This window comes from Melospiza georgiana, chromosome 17 (genome assembly GCF_028018845.1).
Source record: "Melospiza georgiana isolate bMelGeo1 chromosome 17, bMelGeo1.pri, whole genome shotgun sequence".
NCBI lineage: Eukaryota > Metazoa > Chordata > Aves > Passeriformes > Passerellidae > Melospiza > Melospiza georgiana.
The window spans coordinates 12,750,140-12,773,764 of record NC_080446.1 but is presented as its reverse complement, the minus strand read 5'-3'; the positions used below and the strand labels follow the sequence as shown (position 1 = coordinate 12,773,764).

General features: G+C 46.8%; 1 protein-coding gene across 1 annotated transcript; it reads right to left on the bottom strand.

The window, feature by feature from the left end:
• Positions 1–2,397: 2,397 nt before the first annotated feature.
• LOC131090915 (perilipin-3-like) lies at positions 2,398–7,782 on the bottom strand. The gene is made up of 8 exons (XM_058036580.1): positions 7,733–7,782; positions 6,832–6,932; positions 5,946–6,134; positions 5,577–5,659; positions 4,987–5,227; positions 3,143–3,333; positions 2,886–3,011; positions 2,398–2,796 (listed from the first exon to the last, which is right to left on the bottom strand). Exons 1-8 carry the CDS (start codon positions 7,780–7,782, stop codon positions 2,398–2,400), a joined length of 1,380 nt encoding a protein of 459 aa, XP_057892563.1.
• Between the last annotated feature and the right edge of the window lie 15,843 nt (positions 7,783–23,625).

Genomic DNA, 23,625 nt, shown 5'->3' with positions numbered 1-23,625 from the left:
ATGTTCTCAGTAAATAGATTTAATGCCCAGGCAAGAGCACATCCCACTGATCCATGGGCAGGAGCAGCAGGATTTGCTGGGCTAAGCACTATGTTAGCATAACTCAGACGTGCTGCACTGACAGATCAATATCAAGTGTGGGAATGCCCAGCTAGTCCTTAAAATTCCCTTTTATAATCAGGCAAATTTAAATTTCAGTCATTCCTAGGTGGTAAGGGACAACTTTGCTATTGAGAGAAATGACAGATTTGTCTTTAAAACAAGCTCTGGGTCTGCTGGTAGATAAAACCAGCACTGGGAGATAAATGGGAAGGATTCCACTGACTGATGAATGAAAAAGATATTTGCCTTTACATATAAACTTTAGGTTTGCTGATAAATGAAATTAAACATTGAAAGATGAAAGAAAAAATGGGGGGAAACCCCTAAATACCATAAGAATTAAAAATTAAAAGGAGGGTTATACATGAGAAGGAAATCTTTGGTATGAGGAATTCCATGAAGTCTGAACCTCTCAAGTACCTCAGCCAATGGGGAAAGAGAGAAGGGAAATGTGGCTGAAAATTGGGATAAAAAGGAGGCTGAGTCCTCCAGAAATTAGAGATCCCAGACCCATGGCCTCTCCCTTTATTGGAATAAAGTAAAAGGACTCCTATGTCTCCTTTTTGGACATAAACCTCTGGTGTTTGTGGATTAAATTCCCTATCATTTTGAAGAAAGCAGCACCCAGATTATTCCCCACCAAGCAGCAGGACTGGCTCCAATATCCTCAATTCCCACTCCCCAAGTCCACCAGGAGTTACAGGAGACAGAACTGCTGAGGTTTTTTTCCAGAGAGAATTCCCTGTGCAGCTCACAGTGCAGAGATGACCCCTGCAATTCCTCTCTCACATCTCAGCATCACCTTGGCCTGGCAACTTAAACTGCCTGATTATTTTGCCTTCAGCACAAACTGGTTGCTACAGGAGGAAGACCCTTGTCTGGAATCTGCCCAGCTCAGGGAATCAGGATCCAAACCTGTCCTCCATGAGGGGGTTGTGCTGCATGAAGGAATAATTGCTGCCCAAACTCAGAGTCCACAGCAGCACAAAGCCTTTACACACAGGGCTGAGGATGAGGAGTGCTGCTGGAAAAGTGATCACTTCTATGTGAGAGAGGAGCAACCTCCATCTCTTCTGTCACCTTTATTTTCTGAAAAATCCCTTCACCAGGATTTCTCCTGGGAAGATGAGAAGCCTCAGCTTCTCCATGTTTTGCTGCTTTGGAATATGGTCTGGAGATTGTTTATCCAAACATGTGAATTGTTTTTGATTAATGACCAATCATGGTCCGGCTATGTCAGACTCTGAAAGATCAGTCACAAGTTATGATGAATTTTTGTTAAGCCTTCTGATGTATCCTTTCTCTTTTTAGCATAGTTTTAGTATAGTAAAATAGAATAAATATGCTATAATAAATATAATAATAAAAATATAACAAAAATAATTAATAACATTAATAAAAATATAATAAAATATATCAGCCTTCTGAGAACTTGGAGTCAGATCTTCATCTCTCACCTTGTCCTGGAGACCCTCACAAAACACCACACTCTTCAAGCCTGCATTCACCACCCACAAAGAAAGCCCCATCTCCAGTCCCTGTCTCTGACCCTTCACATAAAAAAAATAACTCTGGAAGAAGCAGTACTCACAAGTGCAGATTCCACTTCTGGTCTCAAAGATAGAAGGATGAGAAGCCAGGAGCAGAATTTTCCTCTTCAAAGTCCCACAAGCATCTGGTCCATCAGCCCAACCCACAGCATCTCCTGGCCAGTCTGAAGGCACTGGGCTCTTCCAAAAGGAGCTGGACATGGCACTGGCAGAGTCTGAGCTCCCCAGAAATCCTGTGCTGGCAGAAGGTGTCTGTCACCCACTGCCTGGTGCCCCTCATCAGTGAGGCCACAGCCCCCCAAACCAACCTGCAGCAGCAGGGAAATGCAGGAGGAGAACTTGGCCTTGGAGGAGCAATGCCAAGGGATGCCAGGGTTCTAACAGCTCTCCCAAGCACAGGGCAGTGCCAGCAGGGCACATATTTGCATCCAGGCTTGGGAGAGAGAAGGAATTACAACTTCTCAGGACAGCATCAGTGCTCACCAGCACTCACCCAGGACGGGATCAGTGCTGTGATCCTTCATGTACAGCTTGCTGCTCTTCCTCCATCAAGGAAGAGGTGGAAGAGCACAGCTCACACCCACTGACCAATCCTCCCAGTCTGTGTCCCAAAGAGACCAGAGAGGGTTTTTGTATGCAGCAGTTTTATTTTAAGCAGTTATCACCCAGTACAAGCAGCTTTTAGGAAGACAATTCTTTACACTTTCCACTTACTGAGGGTTTCATGCCAACAGCCATTATTGCTTTACATGGGGGTGCTGGAGGTTTCCAGGTGCCCAGCTCCTGCTGCCCCTGCCTCCTCCTCCGAGGAGGAGGACTGATCCTCCTCCTCCCTGGGGGAGAAGGGTCCCACCAGCCAGGACAGAGGAGTGTTGTTCTTCAGGCAATCCAGCAGCTCTTCCACGTACTCCTGGATCATAGCCAGCTCCCTCTGGCTCTGGCTCAGGACACTGTTGGACAAGTTCTGGAAGTAGCCTGCCGCTGAGAAAATAGCAGGCAGCTCCCCGATGGCATGCAGAGCCCGCTGCAGCTCGTCCGGCAGGTTGCAGGGCAGGCCCTGCATGGCAGCCACCAGCCTAGAGCAGGAGAGCTGCAGCTGCTGGCTGATCCTGCAGGCCATCAGCAGTGTCCCACACTCCATCTCCTGGGGGGAAGGCAGGACACCATCAGGAATGGGTCACTCAGAAATCCAGGGGGTGCCCAGAGCCCTTGGCCTCCCGCCCCAGGAGGTACCTCAGGCTCTGCAGAGCTATCATCTCCACTCTCTTTGAGATACTTCCTAGTCCAGTCCTTACACATCTGGTGGAGTTTCACCTGCTCCTCCTGAAGCTTTTGATTAAATTGTTTCAATGCCTCAACCTGTGGCACAGGAAGAGCAGAGAGCCAGGACAGAGCTCAGCTAGGGAACTGCAAAGCTCCCCAGCACAGCAATGAGCTGAGACAACACCAGGGCTTTGGAGTACTCCTCCCAGGGGCTGGGCTCTACCTACCAGCTCGAGGATGCAGTAGAGCTGTGCCAGGGCCCCCTGCAAGTCCTGCAAGAGCTGCTGGATCCTGCCTGTGGAGTGCAGCTGTGCCAAGAGGTGCAGATCCTCAAAGACAGAGTTCAGGTGCACAAAGTACCGCCTGTGCTGCTCCAGGGGCAGAGCTGCCGTGGCCTCCTCAGACACTGCCAGCTGGGCTGGGGACACAGACAGTGCCAGGGTCACAGGGGCACAGCAACAGGCTCAGCACACCCCAAACTGGCAGCTGGGGCTGCCCCTGGATCCCTGGCAGTGCCCAAGGCCAGGGTGGAAAGGGCTTGGAGCACCCTGGGACAGTGGACAGCGTCCCTGCCATGGTGAAATGTCACAGACATTTTCTGAAAAATAATTTTGCTAGGATTTTTTTCTCCTGGGAAGCTCAGAGGCCTCAGGAACAAAATGTAAACATTGATTATCTGCTGCTGTGGAATGCAACAGGTGCATCTATGATTGGTCTCATGTGGTTGTTTGTAATTAATGGCCAATCACAGCCCAACTGTGTGACAGTGTTCACAGGGGTCCGAGGATGAGGGAAGAGATGAGGATCTGACTCTACGTCTCAGAAGGCTGATTTATTATTATATGATATATTATATTAAAACTATACTAAAAGAATTGAAGAAAGGATTTCATCAGAGGGCTAGCTAAGAAGAGAAAAGCAAGAACAATAACAAAGGCTTGTGTCTCAGACAGAGTCTGAGCCAGCTGACTGTGATTGGCCATTAATTACAAACAAGCACATGAGACCAATCACAGATGCACCTGTTGCATTCCACAGCAGCAGATAATCAATGTTTACATTTTGTTCCTGAGGCTTTTCAGCTTCTCAGGACAAAAAATCCTAAGGAAAGGATTTTTCATAAAACATGTCTCTGACACAGCTGTCTCAGACTCTCTGGTCAGTCACAAGATTTTATTATCATTTCATTCCTTTCAAGCCTTCTGATGAAATCCCTTCTTCTATTCTTCTGTATAGTTTTAGTATATCATTTTCTTTTAATATAATATATATCCTAAAATAATAAATCAGCCTTCTAAACATGGAGTCAAGATTCTCATCTCTTCCCTCATCCTGGGACCCCTGTGAACACCACCACATTCGGTGACCCCAAGTGAAAAACATTGCCACAGTGAGAAGCCCAAAATGAGCTTTGAGGTGCCTTCCAACCCAAACCATTCTGGTAATAGTATAGGGATAAAGTGTTTCTAAAAGCATGGGATATTCAGGGGAGTTAGAAAGAAAGGTTGTCCCTTGTAGGCCCTGGGAAAATGTTAAGGTAGGCTTAGGGAAAATGCTCGGCTTTACTGGATCATGCAGAACTGCATGTGTATAATGATTTCATGACTATGATAAACAATATGATTGCTATATGATAAATTATATGATTGTTAAATGCAGTGATTGTTTGGTAATTGGATATAATTATTGTTTAATTGTAACAAGAATCATGAGAAATGATGTTTGGGGGTTTGATGGAAACTACAAAAATCCATGCTTGGATGAAATCAATGTATACAATTGAACAATATAAGTTTAATAATTAATATGTAGTTATATAATGATAAGGGTATAAAAATATGTTCATCTCAAACCCATCTGGGAGTCAGATTTGGGTCTGTACCCCTGACACTCAGAGCTCTTCAGTAAAAGCATCTGCATAGAATCACTGTGATTATGTGTTCCTGAACATTAACACTGGGATTCTCCTCTTCCCATTATCCCCATAGCACAGCAGTGGGGTGAGGAGTGGGGCTGACCACCCCCATTCCAACATCTCCCCCTTCCATAGCCCCATCCACCCTTTCCTTACCTAGCTCCTCATTTCCAATGGGGAGAGAGTCACCTTCTGCTGTCCCCAGCACAGCCTCTGCTCCAAGGACACCCCTCTGTGGCACTGCAGGCTCCAGACTGGTCACTGCAGGTGTGGCTGTCCCCTCGCTGCCCTGCAGGGTGTCCCTGGTGACATCCAGCACCTCCAGCTCTCTGCTGCTCACAGCCTCCTTCACCTCAGCCACGATGGATGACAGCACCTCCTTTGTGTCAGACAGAATCTGATGAACAGGGGGAATGGCAGGTGATGGAGTGGGCTGTGTGTCACACTGAAATTCTGAACTGCACCAAGAGGACACATAGCACGGTGTCAGTTCAGTGTTTACTCAGGTTTGTGACCCTACAGCTTCTTTCCACTTACTGAGGGTTTCAGGCCATTATTGTTTTATCCTTTACATGGAGGTGCTGGAGGATTCCAGGTACCCAGCTCCTGTTGCCCCTGCCTCCTCCTCCTCCTGGGAGGATTGATCCTGATTCTCCTTCTCCCGGGGGAGGAGAGTCCTAGCTTAGAAATCCCACAAGAACCAAGCCCCTCTGCCTGCCAGGGACAGCACAGCCTTTAACTCTTACCTGTTCCACTGGCTTTGGAGGGAGTGGCAGATTCTCCCCCAGTTTATCCAAACCCTCGGCAGCATATTCACTCGCTGCAGCCACTGAAGAGAGAACCAAAAAAGTGTCAAAACATGGTTTTCTGCAGTTTCACCTTAAGTTCCACTTTGCAAAAATCAGTTTTAGGAAAATCAGCATCACAGTCAATCCCTGACTCTCCCTCGCACTGCTGGGATTAGGGCCCACCTTTAGCCTGATTTACAAGCCATGGGCTGTCCTTGCACTAGGGCAACGGAGAGGAGCATTCCCCCACCCCCGGACTCCTCCCAGGTGTGGAAGGAGCCCAGAAAGCCCCTCCAAGGCAGGGCCTGCCCTTCCCCGGGGATTTACCATGGGGCTCCAGGGTGGCCAGCACGGGCTGCACACAGCTGGCCGTGGCCTGGGTCACACTCTGCACTCCCATCTCTGCAGCGTCACACACAGAGCTCAGGCAGGGCTGGCTCTCCCTGCTGGAGGCACAAGCTGCAGAAACCACCTCACAGGCAGAGCCCACCAGGCTCAGATTGGCCACCTCCTTCCCTGCAGCCTGGAAGAGCAAAGAAAAGTGCAGCCATGAAACTCCAAAAGTGGCCCTGAGCAGTTCTGTCCTGGAATTCCCTCTTGGGGAGGAATTGTCACCAAATCACCTGGCCTGCCTGAGGGAGACACTCTTGCCTTGCTCACACACTTAATTAAATCCATAACTCAGTTGTGACATGAGCTGGGGAGCTTTGGCATGAATGATTGTCCACCCCAGGAAAGTATTCTTCTAGCACAAAGAACAACCAATTTTGGGGGCAACCTCAGTCCTTCTGCCATGTACCCCTCTCCAGCTCACCTGGAATGGTTATCTGACAAGCCAATATCCCAAGAAAGGCTCCACCAGGCAGGACTGAGTTGGTTTTAAGCTGGCAGATTTGGTCACAGGAGCAGAGCAAGAGCAGCAGGTCTCAGGGAGGCTGAAACATCGCAGCCTTTCCATGGGAGCCCTGCTTGCCAGGAGCCAGGATCTTGGGTTAGAGAAACATCTTTTCTAGCCAAGAACCGGCTAACTTTACTGAGCCTAAGAGTTTACAGGGACTTCAGGCCCGCATCTTTGTCTGTGGTTTCTCCCAGAAGCTGCAGGGCAGCCTGAGCAAACGCCCATTTTGGGGGGGCTCAGCTGCCCTCAGCCACAGCAGGGCCACCTCCTCACCCTGCACCCCAGAGCTGCCTCTCCACATCCCACAGGGAGCACCAACCTCCTGCTCCTCCTCCTCCTCCAGGGAGCTCTGGGCAGCCTCTTCCTCGTGGGGCACAGCAGAGGCCATGGCAGCTGCAATGCAAGGAACACCAAGGCTTTAGGGACAGATCCCCCTCCAAGGGGACACGTCCCTCTAGGGTGATAAAAGAGAGAAATTCCTTTCAGCAATTCAGGGGAAACCCCAAAACAGCCTCACAGGAGGGGGTCTGTGCCACTTGCAAATCCACCTGGTTTCAAGTTTAAGTTCCAGGTGGTTTGTGATAATTAAAGGAACAAGGAGAGTATTCTTTCACAGAATCACTGGGTTGGAAGAGACCTTCAAGACCATCCAGTCCAACCCAGCCCTAACACCTCAACTGAACCCTGGCACCCAGTACCACATCCAGGCTTTGTTAAACACACCCAGGGATGGGGACTCCACCACCTCCCTTTCCTCACCCTAGAGACCAAACATTATTAATATATTTATATTAGAGAAAGGTACAAGGTGCTTCCTTCCTCTAATGCCTCAGGATTTTAGATTTTCTATCTTTTATATTTTTGTAACCCTGCAGTTCTTTAGTGTAGAACTCCAAACCCCACACTCAGTGTGAGCTGCTGCTTTCCCAGCTTGGGCAGACACAACAATTCCTCTGCAGCCCTGGCAATCAAGGACACCTCACTGCCTCAGGGCCCAGAGAGGGAAACAAAAGTGAGTTGAGGGCAGCAAACTCAGGGTAAATTACTTCATTCCCCAAAGCTGTAATTACAAGATGAACCCCCAATATACAAATGGACCAAATTTATAAAAGTGTGAAAACCCAAGACCTGTGATCCATTTTTGGGTGGACTTGGGGGGCTTTGTCTGCCGTAGATGTACCTGAAGACCCCTCAATAAATATAACTCTTTTTTTACCCTCTTAATTTTGCCCAGCCTCTGCTTTTAGGCACCCTCAGAAAGGGCATGACCTCCCCACCAAAGCTTCAAGTAACTCTTGACTAAAAGAAACAACAGAAGCAGAACTGAGGGAAAACAGAGTTTAAGGGTCTGCCCTGCTGCTTCCACACCCCAACACCTGAACATTCCCCCTGGAAGGTCCAGAACAGCCCCTGTGTTACCTGCTGGAGATGAGCAAAGCAGCAGCAAGGAAGAAGCAAACTCCAACCACACTCGAGCAGCTCTCCTACCTTTCTGTGGTGCCTGGGATGGGGCAAGGCGGGACCTCAGGGACTGACAGCTCTGGGAAGCAGCAGGAAGGAGCCCGGCCCTGGCCAATCAGAGAAGGACAGGGCTGATGGGGCTCGTTAATTGCTGTTAATTACTCTAGAGTTAGGCAGGTACACCTTGCCCTGTGTGAAGCTGCTTCATTTGGAGGTCTTCATTTCATCAGCAATGACTTTGGGAATGTGTCTACTAAGCTTTGTGCTTTGTAATGTTGCACACTTTTATTTAAACTTTACACTGGTAATCTCAGTGTTATTAATTGATTTTGGAATATTTCTTTACAGCTTTAGGTTAAATACAGTATTTTCTTGTGGGTTTGTGCTTTTCAGCACAGAAAGTTTAAAATTCTCAGCATCTAGGGTTCCAACAGGAATGTGTGAAAGCAGTTTCCTATTCCTGAATGAATAGTATCTAATGATTAATCACATTTTGAGATTAGGGATGAGCAATGAGATTTCAGGTTATTTAAGGGGTAAGTTCCCCTTAAATATTTATTTATTCAAGGGGTAGATTCCCCTTAATCCCTAAGTTTGTCTGAGGTGCCACAAGCCTTTGCCAACCATGTTTAGTGCTCTCTGACCAGTTGTCTACAGTTCTCCTTTTGGATTCTGAATCTCCCTGGATTCTGAACATTGCAAGTAATTGCAATTTATTTATTTATTTATTTAAATGTTTTTTTTTCTGGTGGCAGACACTAAGTACCAAAGATCATCATTTTAACACTAAATATATGGCATTATCTGTGCTTTCTCAGACACACCTAATGGTAAACTCAGTGCTAGAAAAAGGGGGAAAAAACACTTTGGGATGGCCCTGGCTGCACAGAGATCACAGTTTTGTGCAGTTCTCTGTGTGATGAGCCTGGCTGATTGTGAGGCTCTAAATAAACCTGCATGAATGGCCCTGGAGCTGCTGCTGGAGGCTCACCCAGGAAATCTGGGGGCTCTGACACACTGCCTGGAATCAGAGCTCAATATCCCCACAACAGAGGCCAGGAGAACAATCAGTGAAATGTCTCTGAGTGTTCCCTGGGCTCTGTGCTGCAACAGAGGGAAAAGACCCTCCTGTTACTAAAAGACACGAACATGCTGCTATTCTCAAGGTAAAAAAGGGAAGTTTATTTTCTGACTCTAACATTTATAGTTTTCCAAAAGTGACAGTGGATTGGAGGGTGAAAGTGCCACCTCTACAATGACACTGAAAAAAACCAACAGTCAATCAAATTTCTCCTCCTCCATAAAGAAATGCAAACCAATAAGTTATTTACAAAAATTGTGTAAAAAAGTTTGGTACAAAACTGTTAACATCAAAAAGCTTAGAAAATCTTAAAAAAACAAAACAACACCCTCCAAGCAGCCCCTGCCCTCCAGACCAGCCTTGGAGCAGTGCTGGAGTCCTGCAAGAGGATTCCTCAGCCCAGAAGGCCTGGAGGGAGGAGCAGAAGTTGTGCTTTGCCTTGAGGTTTGTCCTTCTGCTGTGACAGCAGCAGCCCTGGAGTGTGTCACCCTCCCAGAGCTCCTGTTAGGCTGTGGATGACCATGCTTGTGGTGCTTGTCACCTCCTACAAGGACAAAAAGGTCCTTGGTGGCCTGAGATGTGCAGGCTCCCTCTGCCTGCAGCAGCAACAGCCTTGAGTTTTACCAGGGGAGGTTTAGGTTGGATGTTGGGAGGAATTTCCTCACCCAAAGGGTGGTCAGGCATTAGAACAGCTGCCCAGGGCACTGGTGGCATCACCATCCCTGGAAATTCTCCAAAAACCTGTGGGTGAGTGTTGGATTCAGCCCTTTCCTGACCCAGAGATGGGGCAACTGAGAAGCGTTGTAAAAACTTTTATTCCATTTTCAGTCTCTTGAGAAGGGTGAGACAATACAGATGGGAGGTGACTCCACAGGACCTGGCAGCTGCTGGTGCTGGGGACATTGGTGACTCCCACTGTCACAGGCATCTTTTATGAAAAATCCTTTCTTTAGAATTTTTCCTCCTGAGAAGCTGGGAGGCCTCAGGAACAAAATGTAAACATTGATTATCTGCTGCTGTGGAATGCAACAGGTGCATCTGTGATTGGCCCATGTTGGATGTTTGTAATTAATGGGCAATCAGAGTCAGCTGGCTCGGACTCTTTGTCCAAGACACAAGCCTTTGTTATCATTCTTTGCTATTCTATTCTTAGCTAGCCTTCTGATGAAATCCTTTCTTCTATTCTTTTAGTATAGTTTTAATGTATTATATATCATAAAATAATAAATCAGCCTTCTGAAACATGGAGTCAGATCCTTGTCTCTTCCCTCATCCTGGGACCCCTGTGAACACGGTCACACCCACAGCTGGGTCAGTCCCAGAGGTGCCAGCTCAGTCTGTGCTGAGGGTGAATCCCTCACCCTCCCTGTGCTGATGGCTGCACTGGTGTCTGAATCCCCCAGAGCTCCTGTGGAAGAGCAGCAGCACAGCCTGTGGATGCTGTATCCGTGACAACAGCTCCTTCCAGCCCCCCTCAGCCAGCTGACAGCAATGAGCAGTGGCCATCCAGTGCTGATGGTGGGAATGGGGCTGGAGCACTGGGCTGGACTTGAGGAATTTGGGACTGAGTCCCCAGCCCTGCCAGCTGCCTGTGGGGTGGCTTTGTCTGAGACTGTTGGGGTTTGTGTCTCAGCTTTTAAATGGTGTCCGTGATTTTGACCTTTTTCCACAACAGGCTCTGGGATCAGCTGGTGCAAAGTGCTGGGTGAGGGCTGTGGTTACTGAGCACGTCCTGCTCAACTCACAGCCCCCTCAGCCAGGGAAATAGGGGTTCCCCAGAGCAGATCTGTCACAGACATCTTTTATGAAAAATCTTTTCCTTAGGATTTTTCCTCCTGAGAAGCTGGGAGGCCTCAGGAACAAAATGTAAACATTGGTTATCTGCTGCTGTGGAATGCAACAGGTGCATCTGTGATTGGTCTCGTGTGGTTTTTTTTAATAATAGCCAATCACAGTCAGCTGGCTCGGACTCTCTGTCAGAAACAGAAGCCTTTGTTATTCATTCCTTCTTTTTCTATTCTTAGCTAGCCTTCTGATGAAATCCTTTCTTCTATTCTTTTAGTGTAGTTTTAATAAAATATATATCATAAAATAATAAATCAGCCTTCTGAAACATGGAGTCAGATCCTCATCTCTTCCCTCTACCTCAGACCCCTGTGAACAGCATTACACAGATGTGGCCAGCAGAAGTTGCCAAATCCTTGGATTTGTTCCTTCTGGGAGGAGAAGGCACCGCCAGTCTCTGATGTGGCAGAGTTCTTGTGCAGGAGCTGCACTCAAGGTGAGAGCAGGGCTGCCAGGAGGTCAGGCTGGGCTCTGCTCTCCAGCCTGTCCAGAAACCTGGAGGAAACACATCCAAAAAGGGCATGGAAGCTTCTGGAGTGGCTCCAGAGCAGGCACTGAGGTGATCAGAGGGATGGAGCAGCTCTGATGGAAAGGCTGAGAGAGTTGGGGTTGTTCAGCAAGGAAAAGGGAAGGCTCTGGGGTGATCCAATTCCAGCCTTGCAGTGCCTGAAGGAGCCAACAGGAAAAATGGAGAGAAACTCTTGACAATGGCCTGGAGTGACAGGACAAGGGGGAATGGCTTGAGACAGAGGGAGTGGGTTTGGGTTTGATATTGGGAATAAATTCTCCCATGTGAGCGTGGGCAGGCCCTGGCACAGGTGCCCAGAGAAGCTGTGGCTGCCCCTGGATCCCTGGCAGTGCCCAAGGCCAGGCTGGACAGGGCTGGGAGCAGCCTGGGATGGTGGAAGGTGTCCCTGCCATGGCAGGGGTGGCACTGGATGGGCTTTAAGGTCCCTCCAGCCCATTCTGTGATGAAATAGGTCCTGTCCCTCAGAAGGGGCCTTCCACAGCACCCCTTGTATCTGGACCACCAGAACTTGCAAACCAGGCTGGACCTCTGGACAGGTTCTGGCTGCAGCAGGTGAAGTGAGTCACCCACAGGAGACCACCCACACCCCTCCAAGAGCATCCATAGGGACTGATACCAGGCTCAGTGACTGGATTTGGAGGGTTGGCATGGTGCGTGTGCACAGAGGGAGTCACAAAGCAGAAGAGGAGCTCTGGGTGCCCCCCTGCCCCACAACACACTTGCTTAGAGTGTCCTGGCCTCTTTCAGTCATCCCCATATCATGCCATCAGCAGGTGGCATGTATTTGAAGAGGGTGACCAGCAAACTGTCGTAAACACCCCTCAGAAATATTATTTGAAGTCCTTTCTATAAAAAGAAACTGGAGTTTGATATATGTGCAGAGCACAAAGAATGGGCTCCAGCAGCACATTTTGAAAATCACTGCTTTAGGCAATCTCCTTAGCAGCTTGTTAGATGTTTTATAAGTGTCCTTCCCAGCTCCAAAAGAAATAATACCACTAATGATTGTGTCAGATACAAAATAATTTCACAGCCCTTTTTGTCTGCCAGCTTTCCAATTGCAATAAATCACATGCCCTTCTGTGCAGCTGAAGAAATCCAAATCCCAAGGAGCAGGCAGCTTGGCTGGGAAAGAAAATAAAAATAGGAAGGACACCGGGGCCATTATTTTCCTGTATTAATTCCAGCAACACTTTGCCTTAGCAAGCCAGGCCTTGCTGAGCTGAGATTCCTGCTCAGCCTGGGATGAGCCCTCCTGGGATGCCTTGGGAAGGGCTGGGATTAAACATGGAGAGGGATAATGAGGGAATCTGCACAGCCCTGCATGTGTCACCAGCCTGCAGAGTAGATTGGTGTCCATGAGAACATCCCAGCCCCAGGGAGGTGTGGAGCTGTGCTGGGCCAGATCTCCTGTCACATCCCAGGGAAGGAATCTACAGGAGCTGGGCAGGGCTCTGAGCAGGGAAATGTGGGGACCTGAAAGCTCCCTGCAAATCCCCCAGTGACCAGGAGATTGTTGTCTTGGTTTGAACAGCCAGGTGTCTGCTAAGGAAGGCAGGAGCCTCCCTTGAAAGGGAAAATGTAAACCCCCTCCCTCCAAATTATTATAATTTTGAAATTAAAAGGCTCTCAGGCAAAGATATGGGAATAGGAATAACAGTTCTTTATTAGGAAAAAAATAAAAAAATAATAAAACAATGTAGTGATACAAACCAACCCTGCCAGAGTGATCACAGGCCCTGGCCCCTGTGTGCCAGGGCGGTGTCCCAGCCCCATCCCATGGGGGCTCAGCCCTCCTGCAGTGCCAGCTGTGGCTCTGCTGCAGCAGGGATCCTGCACAAGGGGGGAGTTTTCCTCTGCAGCTCCAGGGCTGCTGCAGATGGGCCTGGGCTCCCTCTGGCCATGCAGGGCAGCAGAAAGCTGCTCCTCTGGCAATGCAGGGGGCAAAGGCTGCTGTGCTGTGCCAGGCTCAGATTGGATCCAGGCAGGAATGCTTGGCTCCTCCCCTGGGCGGAGCATCTCCCCATGGGATGCTGGGATTGGATCAGCCCTGCAGGGACACTCAGTGGCCATGCACAGCAGAGATCTCCTGGAGGGAGGGTTGGCTGTGGGAGAGAGAAAGAAAAAACTGCCCCAGGAACAGCAGAGAGCTGCCCCAGCTCTGACACATGGGGATAGAACACACACAGATCTTATAATCCAGTATATGGGGTAGGGCCAGAAGTTCTTTGGCCTGGTGCTCCAGAGGCCTGTGGAGCACTTGAGGAGAAGTTCTGTGTGTCCCTTGGCCCCACACTCTCCCCACATGCTGGAGCAGATTTAGTCTCATGACTTATTCCAGGTCCTGGTTGAGCCTCCCCTGGGATTTGCACTCTCTCCCCCTGCAGTGGCTGCTGCTCTCCCAGCTCACACAGTGCTGTCTCCAGCACTTAGGATGCTTCCCCTGCCTGTCTCCTGGCCAGCTGCCCATTTCTTTAACATTGTGTAAGAATTTAATTACCTTTGAAACCTTTTCCGTGCTCTGTAAGACCTGATTGAAATTTAGTAATAGATTTAGAAAGCACAACTTAAACACCCAAAGGAGACAGCTACTCTGCAATGTGAAATAACATCTGATCCAGCTCAGTTTCATTCATCCACAGAAATTACAATTTTTCCTTATTTGCTGACTGATGGAATTTTGAGAAATTTATTCCAGTCCTGCATGGCCTCTCATTTTCCATTGAAATTCCTGGAGTACCTGGCACCACCAGGGAGATGATCCCACTCCAGACCTGCCAGGGACCCCTCTGGGCAGAGCAGCAGCTTCAGCTCATCACCTACAAAATAAAAAATATAACTCGAATGAGAAGGAAAAACTCAGAAAGCACGTGATTAACTGATTTTTTTTTATGTATGCATAGATATTTATGTTTTTAATTGTAGAAGCTGTCCCTGAGCTCCTGTGCTTTGCCCCAGAGGTGAGAGGGTAACTCAGGTGTGATGATCTCCATCTCCCACCCATGGTGTTTCCACTGCCCTGCTCTGGTTTGGAGTCTTCTCTTGAATATTCCCCTGGCTCAAGGGGTGCTAAACCCTCACAAAATCCCTGTTCCCTTCATCCATGGTAACTGTCTGGGGTCCCTCACACTGATCCCTCATGGGCCATGGATAGTTTGGGATGGTTCTTCCAGGCAGGAGAAACCCCCAGTAACTGCAGGAGATGGATAAGAATGGTTGGGGCATTTGGGTGTTTTGAATCCTCCCATTTATTGTCCTTTTTTTGAAAATCACCTGCCCATTACTACACTTTGAATTGTACTGATCACAAAAAGAAGCCTCTCTTCCCCATGCCTTGAGGCTTTCATGGGACAATGACGATGAAATGTGGAGCCCTGGAGGTCTGGAAACATAATTTCAGTGGGGACAATCTGTGCTGTGCTCTTGGCAGGGAGACACAGGGTGGGAGTCATTCATTGTGTGGCTCCAAATGAAGGTTGTCTGTCACGTTTTATCTTCTTTTTCTGCCTGGGTCAGAGTCAGGATTGAAAGTGTTCAAGATTATATTTCATGTTTGGACTCAGATGTTTATTAATTCTTATTTTTATCACAGTCTTACAAGTAGTGAGTTCTACAGCATTTCACTAACAAGGTACAAAATGGCCCCACATCTATCTCTGTAAGGCCTTTTAAGGATAAGCTGTCCAATTAAGAAATTGCACCTAAATTATTTTTACTTTTAACCCAATAACCAACCACCCATGTCCCACAGTGTGGACTTTTCTGTCCAATTAGAAAATACCACTCAAACCCATGGAGAAGAAGATGAAGAAGAAGGAGAAGAAGAAGATGAAGAAGGACCAGCCACTGCCCCAAAACCTCCATCTTGCTTTGTATATATTACTATATTCTAAACCCTTAAACTCTAAGTTTTCCACCCTGTGATATCACACACTTCTATTCAAACTCCACAGTCACAATCTCAGTTCTGTCATTCCATTTTGGAAGCTTCTCCATGGCCTCAGGGTAAATGCAGTGTTCTCTTGAGGATCTGTGCCTAAAACCACAGAAAGTCTGAAATTCTCTGCACCCAGGGTTCCAACAGTTGAATTCCAGCTGCCCAACCCAAACTCTGAGGCTCTGAACTTCCACAGAACACCTGGAATATGCTGCCACCAGTTTCAGTGCAGTTGGGAGATTCATTTCCCTGTGGTTCAATTTGCACTTTAATGACATTGGGGGCAGGATGGATCACAGCCATCCCCTCTGCCCTGGGGCTGAAACCCCAGTGCCAGGCTGAATTCCAGGAAGGTTTTGGGAATATCACCTTGCTGAATTCCAGGAGGGTTTTGGGAATGTCAAATATTCCAGGAATGTTTTCGGAATATCTGGGCTGTGGAAGGAGCAGCAGCCTGTGCACCAGCATAACTATTTTGCATTTGAATTTCAGACCTGGAGGCCTGAGGGCTAAAACAGTTTTAATGCTTGGTTCTGCAAATAAACATCCAATCTTACATGGCTACACGATGCCAGGCAGCCAAGATAATTTATAAATGTAGGAATATTATGGGGTAACCTCAATGCAATCAAAGGTGACTTCCCTTTAACACTCACATATTGCTTTCCCACATCCCAGCAGCTTTTTCATTGCTTTTTTTAGTGGTTTGCATTTTTGAAGGCAGAAGTTAAAGATGTTACAGCTGACTTTGGAGCGATGCCTTCAGCTCCAAAGAAGGATTTTCCAGCAGCCCCATTTCCAAGCCAGTGCTGCTGTGGCTTCATGGCCATGCTGCCCCAGCATCCTGCAGGATGCTCTGGGAGGTAAAGGTGCATTTTTCTTGCTGTAAATCTCCTTTCTGAGTGCCTGGAGGCTCAGGGCTCCTGGCAGTGAGCTCTGAGCTCACATTCCCTGAACATGACTGCTTCACCCAGGGTTTTCTCCTGGGAAGCTGTGAAGCCTCAGAGAAAAGGAAAACAATTCTTATCTCATTTGCTTCTCCTGTGTTGAGCTCACATGTGCAATGTGTTTGGAGATTGTTCACCCACAGGTGATTGTTCCATTGCATTCTTTGGCCAATCAGGGCCAAGCTGTGTCAGGACTCTGGAAAGAGTCACCAGTTTTCATTATTATCTTTTTAGCATTCAGTGAGTATCCTTTCTGTATTCTTTAGTATAGTTTAGTATTCTTTAACATAATATAGTATAATAAAGTAATAAATTAGCCTTCTGATAAGATGGAGTCCTCCTCATCATTCCTTTTCTCATTGGTGGAACTGCATTTACAAGCGTGAGCCATGGCCAGGAGCTCCTCTCCGGCTCAGTGGGATGGCAGACTTTTCCAGAAACCCCTGTGTTCCAGGGAGGTGCTGGGGTTTTATCCCAGTGGTGCTCTGAAGGAGCCTTTGTTTGCATTATTATCCCGAGCAGTGGGATAGGACTGCCCTACTTTGCCTCCCATAAAAATAGCCCCGAAATAAGGTTTGATCTCTTTCCAGCCACAGAAATAATTGTGAGCTGTTTGCTTCCGTGCTCTTCCCAGTCAGTTGTTGGAGCTATTCTAAAATTATTCTTTCAGTGCCTTTTTTTTCTGATGGGGTCACTGAGATTGCTGGTAAATCTTGATGCACCTGTCAAAATACCTTTTTTTCCTCAATAAAAGAACATTTTGTATTCAATGTTGCAGCATTAGTGTATTTTAATATGTATCCCTTTCTTTTGCCATTCTCTTAAGTAGTTGGAAGATGCAATTTTCAAATCTTTTATTCTACAGCCTTTTATCAAACTGTCTCTATAGCTGCTGCTTTTTTTTTTTTAAATCAGATTTCTCTCTGATAGGATCAGATCTGAAATCATTTGTTACATTCCTTGCATTTCTCATTTCTAAAGCCAGGCATTGCTTTTTTTACAGGGTTTCTGTGGGGCTTTTTGAGCCTTTTGTACTTCTTTTCTCTCCTTTTAATATCGATTCAAATGTTTGTCAGACCATTTTATTCCTGCCTTCTTTGTTCTCTGCTTTTTTAATCTTTCCTGTTGGTGCTTCCCTATGAGTTTTATAACTAAATTTCTTTAATTTCCACTTGATCTCCTTTCTTAAAGTACTGTTGATACGGAAGAAAAGCAGAAGAAACGTGATAGATTTTCTGCTGGTTTGACATCTAATAAGAGGTGGAACAAACCCCACACTCCAGCTCCTCAGAAATCCTACAGGTTTCTTGTAATGGGAAGAGAATGTGCCTGAAAAATACAAGTGACATCCAGGGAACATGATCAAGGTGTGGATCCAGTCAAGCCAGATTGGGAACATAAATAAATTGCTTTACAAAGTACATCTCTGTTTCAGGAATCATAGAATGCCCTGAGCTGGAAGGAACCCACAGAAAACCTCCAGTCCAGCCCCTGGCCCTGCACAAACACCCCAACAATCCATCCCTGAGAGTGTGGTCCAAAAGGAGGAGAATTGGAGTGACTTCCAGCAGACTTTGATATATGCTGTATTTAGGTCTGGGTAAGGATGGATCTCTTCACTCCCTTCCCAGAAGAATTAAGCAAGAGGGATTTGTCACACAGCAGGCTGAAATTCCAACTCCAATAATAGACTCGCTGAAGAGTGATGTGAAAAATTAATGAGCAGTTTGGAAAAACTCAGCATCCAGCTGCTGAGGAAGGCTGGGCTGGCTCGTGCCCAGCTGCTGCTGTTTCCATTCCTCATGCTCTGCTTGTTCCTTCCCTTCCTTGCCACCCTCTTTGTTTTGGATCTTTTCTGCATGTCCTCATGCAGCCCAGGATCACGGAGGGGCACTCCCAAACCGTTCCTCCTTCACTGTTTAATGCATGAAATGTGTGTGTGCAGCACTGGTGTGGAACTGAGAGTCTGGGCTGTGCTGTGCTCACACACACACAGGTATCCTCTGCCTCTAGGGGCACCATTTGTGTTCAGAGGCTTTTCCACAACTGCTGGGATTTGTTCCTCGAGCTTTTATTGTAGTATCAGCCTCATGACATGCTTAAGACAATAGGAAGATGGTAAAAGCTCACATAAAACCAGCAGCAGCCAAAGATTTCTTTGTTACACAGCATTTTAAAAACCTTCCAGCCAATAGAATATTGCTAAAGCTCACAGACAATTGTTTAAGTCAATTACTAAAAGCACATGTGCGCCTGCTGCTCACAATGCTTGCTTGTATGCCTTCTATTAACAATACAATACACCATTATTATACCATTACCATTATTATATTATTATTACCATTACCAATACCATTACCATTACCATTATTATATAATTACTATACACAATACTTCATTATTAAGCTTAAAAATTTCTACTATCTTGCTAAGGATATTTTCCTGCAGTCTTAAGGTCTATCTTAGCCAAGCCTAGAACTCAAAATATTGTTTCATGTCCTTGCTTGCTGTACTATTGTAACTTTTCTACTTTCTGACTTTGCAGCTGCAGCCAGCTCTACATTTTCTGTTCTTTCTGTTTCTAAGCTTTTACAGCTTTCTGAAAACCTTTTTACCTTTACTATTTTGCACAGGGTGATGGACAAACTTTCCAAGCAGGGCAGGGCAGGCAGCAAACAGAGAACTGTCAGGATACCATGAGCTGTTGGGTTAAATCCAGTCAGGAGTGGCAGGGCAGGGAGCTGGGACAGTCCCAGACACACCAAGGGATCAGCCAGGGACATGTCCTAGGGTGATGTTATGATGCTTGTATCCATTTGTGTGTTCTGTTTATGCTGGATATTCTGTTCTGTGCCTTCAAGACTGGCTTTGGGGAGCGAAGTTTTGTTTTGTTATCAGCTTCTCCCCCACGGCTGGTGGGACACAAAGACAGGGCAGTACATGGTGCTGCTTTTGCTTTTTGCTCTTGCTTTCACTTTTGCTCTTGCTCCTGCTTTGCTGTTGCTTTTGCTCCTGCTCATTAGTTAGTTTAGCTAAGCAGTTCAAATTTTCCCTGACTGTTTTTCTTTTCCCTTTCTTGGAACCCCTCGAGCCTGCTCCGGACTGGGCCCTGGGAACACCGAGAGTTTGCACCTTGTGGCTGCAGCAGCTGCCCCAGCACAGGAGGGACTGAGAGCAGAGTGACTGTAGCCCCACGTTTCTCTTCACAGAGAAAAGCAAGGCACAATTCCTCCCAAGAATATTTCTGGGATTCACATTCTCTGAACCTCAGAGAAAGCAAACACAATTCTTATCATTTGCTGCGCCTGTGTTGTGCCAAAGTAGAATGCAACAGGGAGATTATTTACCCACAGTGAGGGGGTTTTGTTTCCTTGGCCTGTCGGGGCCAGGTGTGTGTGTTGGGACTGTTGGGGGACAGTCATGAGATTCTGGGCAGCGTGTGCAGGGTTGAGTGCTTGGCAGGTTCAGATTTAGATGTATAGAATAATATAGTATAATAAAGTAATTAATTAGGCTTCTGATATCCTTAGAGTCAGATGCAGCATTCATTCCTCCTTCGTCAGGGCCCTCACAGTGCATTGCAATAAGCGACCACCCCCAGAGAGACTTTCTGATCTGTCATCTTTGTCAGAGCGGTGACAGAGTGGTGTCACCCAGTATTGTTCATTGTGTGTGCTGAGGGTGCTGTGCCTGTTAAATAAACAGGTTCTTTCCACGTCTCTCCAGGAATCCTTCCTGAACCAGCTGGTGGGAGAGGCTGTGTGGGTTTGCTCTCTGGAGGGGCCCCTTTGGAGGTTTTCTCCCAAATTTGCCCTAAACCAGGACAGAACATCAGCAGGTGAGAGGTGTGGGAGAGCTGCCAGAGGAGGTGACTGCCTGGAGGGACAGGGATGGCATGAGATCACTCTGGAGTAGCAAAGCAAAAAGAGCTGCTCTCGCAGTAATTGCAGACAGGAAAGGCATGGAATAGTATGGGAATAAATCACACAGATCCCATTTTCTTCATGATGGAAAAAAATCCCTTTCTTCATTCACATAACTCATTTTTATCCAGTTTTACAGACCTTGTGTGTGACTCCAACTGGTCAGGAGCTTTCTTGCCAATTACTTTACTGGTTAGTAACAAGTTGTTTTTCTGTATTAATTGGTCACTCCAACCCCCAGTGTGTACATGCAGGGAAAGTTGTTTGTCAGAGATAGTTTTCAATTTCCTATCTAACAGTGTAAAAACAGTTTATACAGGTGCTGGTTGTTTTTCACCCAGGAATAGAGTGTTCTGTTAATGAACTGCTCACACCAGCATTGCTTTCCCATGGGAACTTGCAAAGGGCTAGCTTGACACGGCCAGGGACTGATTTTAGGAGAGCAGGCTTGATTTTATGAAGCCTTTCTTTATAATTTTTCTACCTTACTGCAACAGAATAGTTTTCTTTTTTTTTTTTTTTCCAAAATGCTGAACTTCCCCATCCCTCAGCAGCATTTCCCCAGAGCCCCCTTGGCTCGAGAGCTGCTCATTTTAAACCATCCTCTCCTCCCTGTTAAGGGGAAAGTGCCAGGGCTCCCAAAGGAAAACTGAGCAGCAATACAACCTTTTAACAGGGCTATTTTCTGTGTGAGGAAACCAAGGCAGCCACAGAGAAATTGCTCCCTGAGGATCAGGAATATCCTGAGTCCTTCTCTCCATGATTCCAAGAATCACCCCCTGCTACTGATCAGGCACAGCCTCCATCCATTCCAGTTTTCTCATTCCAGAGCCTGCTTTAAGAAAGTTATAACTCAGCTGTTGGGGCTGGAACAAAGGAGGAGGTGACAGGAATGTGTCACACTTGGGAATTCTGCTGGAAGATGCCACTTGCAGACAGTCTCTTCTCCCAGCCCTTGGCAAGCCTGGCCTGGCCCTCCCTGAGGACTCATCTAAACTAAGAACAAACACTGCACTCAACAATCCCAGGGGAGGAGAGGTTTCTACCACCTTCTCCTGCAGACTTCCCATTCTCTTTAGATAGACGAAAAAGAATAAAAGGGGAAAAAAAGGATTTTATAAAATCATAAGATTATGTAGCTTTTTTGCTTAGGAGACAATTCTAGATTTGGGTTCTTTTGCACATCTGCTGCCTTTGTTTAATTGCAAATAACAAACTGGGGTTTCCTTTAGGAAGCCTAGAGGTGACACATGTCCCAGCTGTGCCAAACATCCATAAAATTTGGGTTTTACCAGAGGTTCCAGTGCCCAAACTGATGGGCAGTGAGACACACCCAGAGTTCTGCTAAGTCCTCACCCCCACTTGAGCCTTTTCATCACCCAGGAGTCCAGGATTTCAGTTTAAATCATTCTCGTGGTTTGGGATCAGCTGAGAGGCTGATGAACAGCCCAAAGCCAAACCTGTCCACGTTCCCCTTGCTCCAGCCCTGCTCCATCCTGCTCAGAGCAATGATTTACTGAGGCACAGCTGGCTTGGGGCCCCAGCAGTGCCCAGGAAAACAAATCCTGGCAGAAAATTTATTTCCTTGCAGGCAGAAAAAGCTGGCCCAGAAGATTAGATTCCAAGCAGGAGCTGCTCTGCAAGTCAGGAGCCACGGAGATATCCAGCCTGAGGAAATTAATGCAGGAGGGGTGCAGCTGTTCAGAGGAGGTTTGGTGAAGGTAAACCTAAGATAAAACAGATATTTGCTGCTTCTTTCTACCAAACCTCCTGTGGCTAGTGTGTTTGCAAAGCCCTTGCTTTGGTTGAGTGGCACATGAGAATTTTCCCTCTCTCAAGAGAAGGGGCACAGGTGAGAGAGCTGCCTGTATGGCAAATCTTGGCATTTCCTGCAAAGAAGTGGATTGCCTGTGTGTCATAATGAAAGTTTAAAAAAAATATTCTAATAATAAAAATATTTTAGATATTGATATAATTATTAGTTATTTTTAAATATTAGGTGATAATAATAATAATGATGATAATTATTATAATGATTAATAATAATACTGAATGATGATGGCTCCTTGCTTCTGCACCAATGGAAGCACAGGTGCCCAAAACCTGGCTGGCCACAAGCTTCCCTGAACTTGGAGAACTGGTGAGGACTCTGAAAAGCCCCTCCACTCTAGACCCCTGCAGCCCAAACCATCTTTGAGAAAGCAAGACAACAAAATTCCCTTTGAAAAGATCAAAGGGCAAAATGTCACTTAAAAATGCTCAAAGTATTTTAAGGCATTTTTCTTTTAAATCTTTTTTCTCGCTCAAAACCATTCACTGAGCCTCACCCTGGGCTGTTCCACGCCCTCAGAAAGATGGTTTTAGGGAAAACACCCTGTTCATGGCAATGTTTCACCCAGCTCTTGTTTGATAGCCAACCAAGCATCAAATTTACAGATGCAGGAGGCACAAATGTGCCAGGAGCTTGGAGCAGGAGCCCTGGGCTCTGCAGTCACTGCTGTGACTGGAATTAGGGCAGGTTTGCAGGAGCAGGTTGGCAGATGCCAGCCCCCCAAATGGCAGCTCTGTGTCTGTCCATGCACAATCCCATTTCTGAATCTCCAGCCCCCAATCTCGCAGCTCTGGGAGGTTTTGTTATCACATCTTGACACTGAAGATCTCCAGGAGATAAGGGCTCAGATGCTGCTGATATTGGCCACCAGCACCATCTGCTCCCCATCCTTATTCACTCTACATTAAAGACTAGAGAGCTCTCATGAAGGCAGAAGAAAGAAAAAATCATGGATGTGTCATCTGGGATTCCTGCTGTTTGCTGGTAATTAAGTTTGTCACAATCTTGACAGAGCTGGGAACAATGGAGGGAATCAGAAAGAAAAGACAGAGGGAGGGAAAATATAAAAGAGTCACTCTGGAGCTTTTTCCTTCTGATTCTGATGCCAAAGAAAATGATTAAAGGAAATGATGATATCTCATGGTGTTTGCTCTCCAGTTCCACCAGAGATAGGAATTCAGCCTAACAATTTGTCAATTTTTTCTCAAGCTCAGGTAATGTCATTCCAATATTTACTGGGCTACACACTGGTTCCTGGGGTTTCTATCAACTCAAATCTAGGCCTTCCCTCTTTGTCACTCCCTCTGTTGTTTTGTCCTAGTTTTAGCCTATCTTTTACTTTGGGACAGCAAATAAAGCTGAGCCCAGCTCGGCAGCCGAGTCCCAGTGCTGGCTTGAAGGGCACCTCAGCAGAAAGACCTGCCCATCCTCATCTTCCTGCAGGAATAAGGATCACTGGAGTTCATTTTCATTTCCCTTGCTGTGCTCACTGCAGTTCATTGAGGCTGGGAAAAGCTCTTAGATCATCAGACAGTGTGCAAGGATGCAGGAGAGC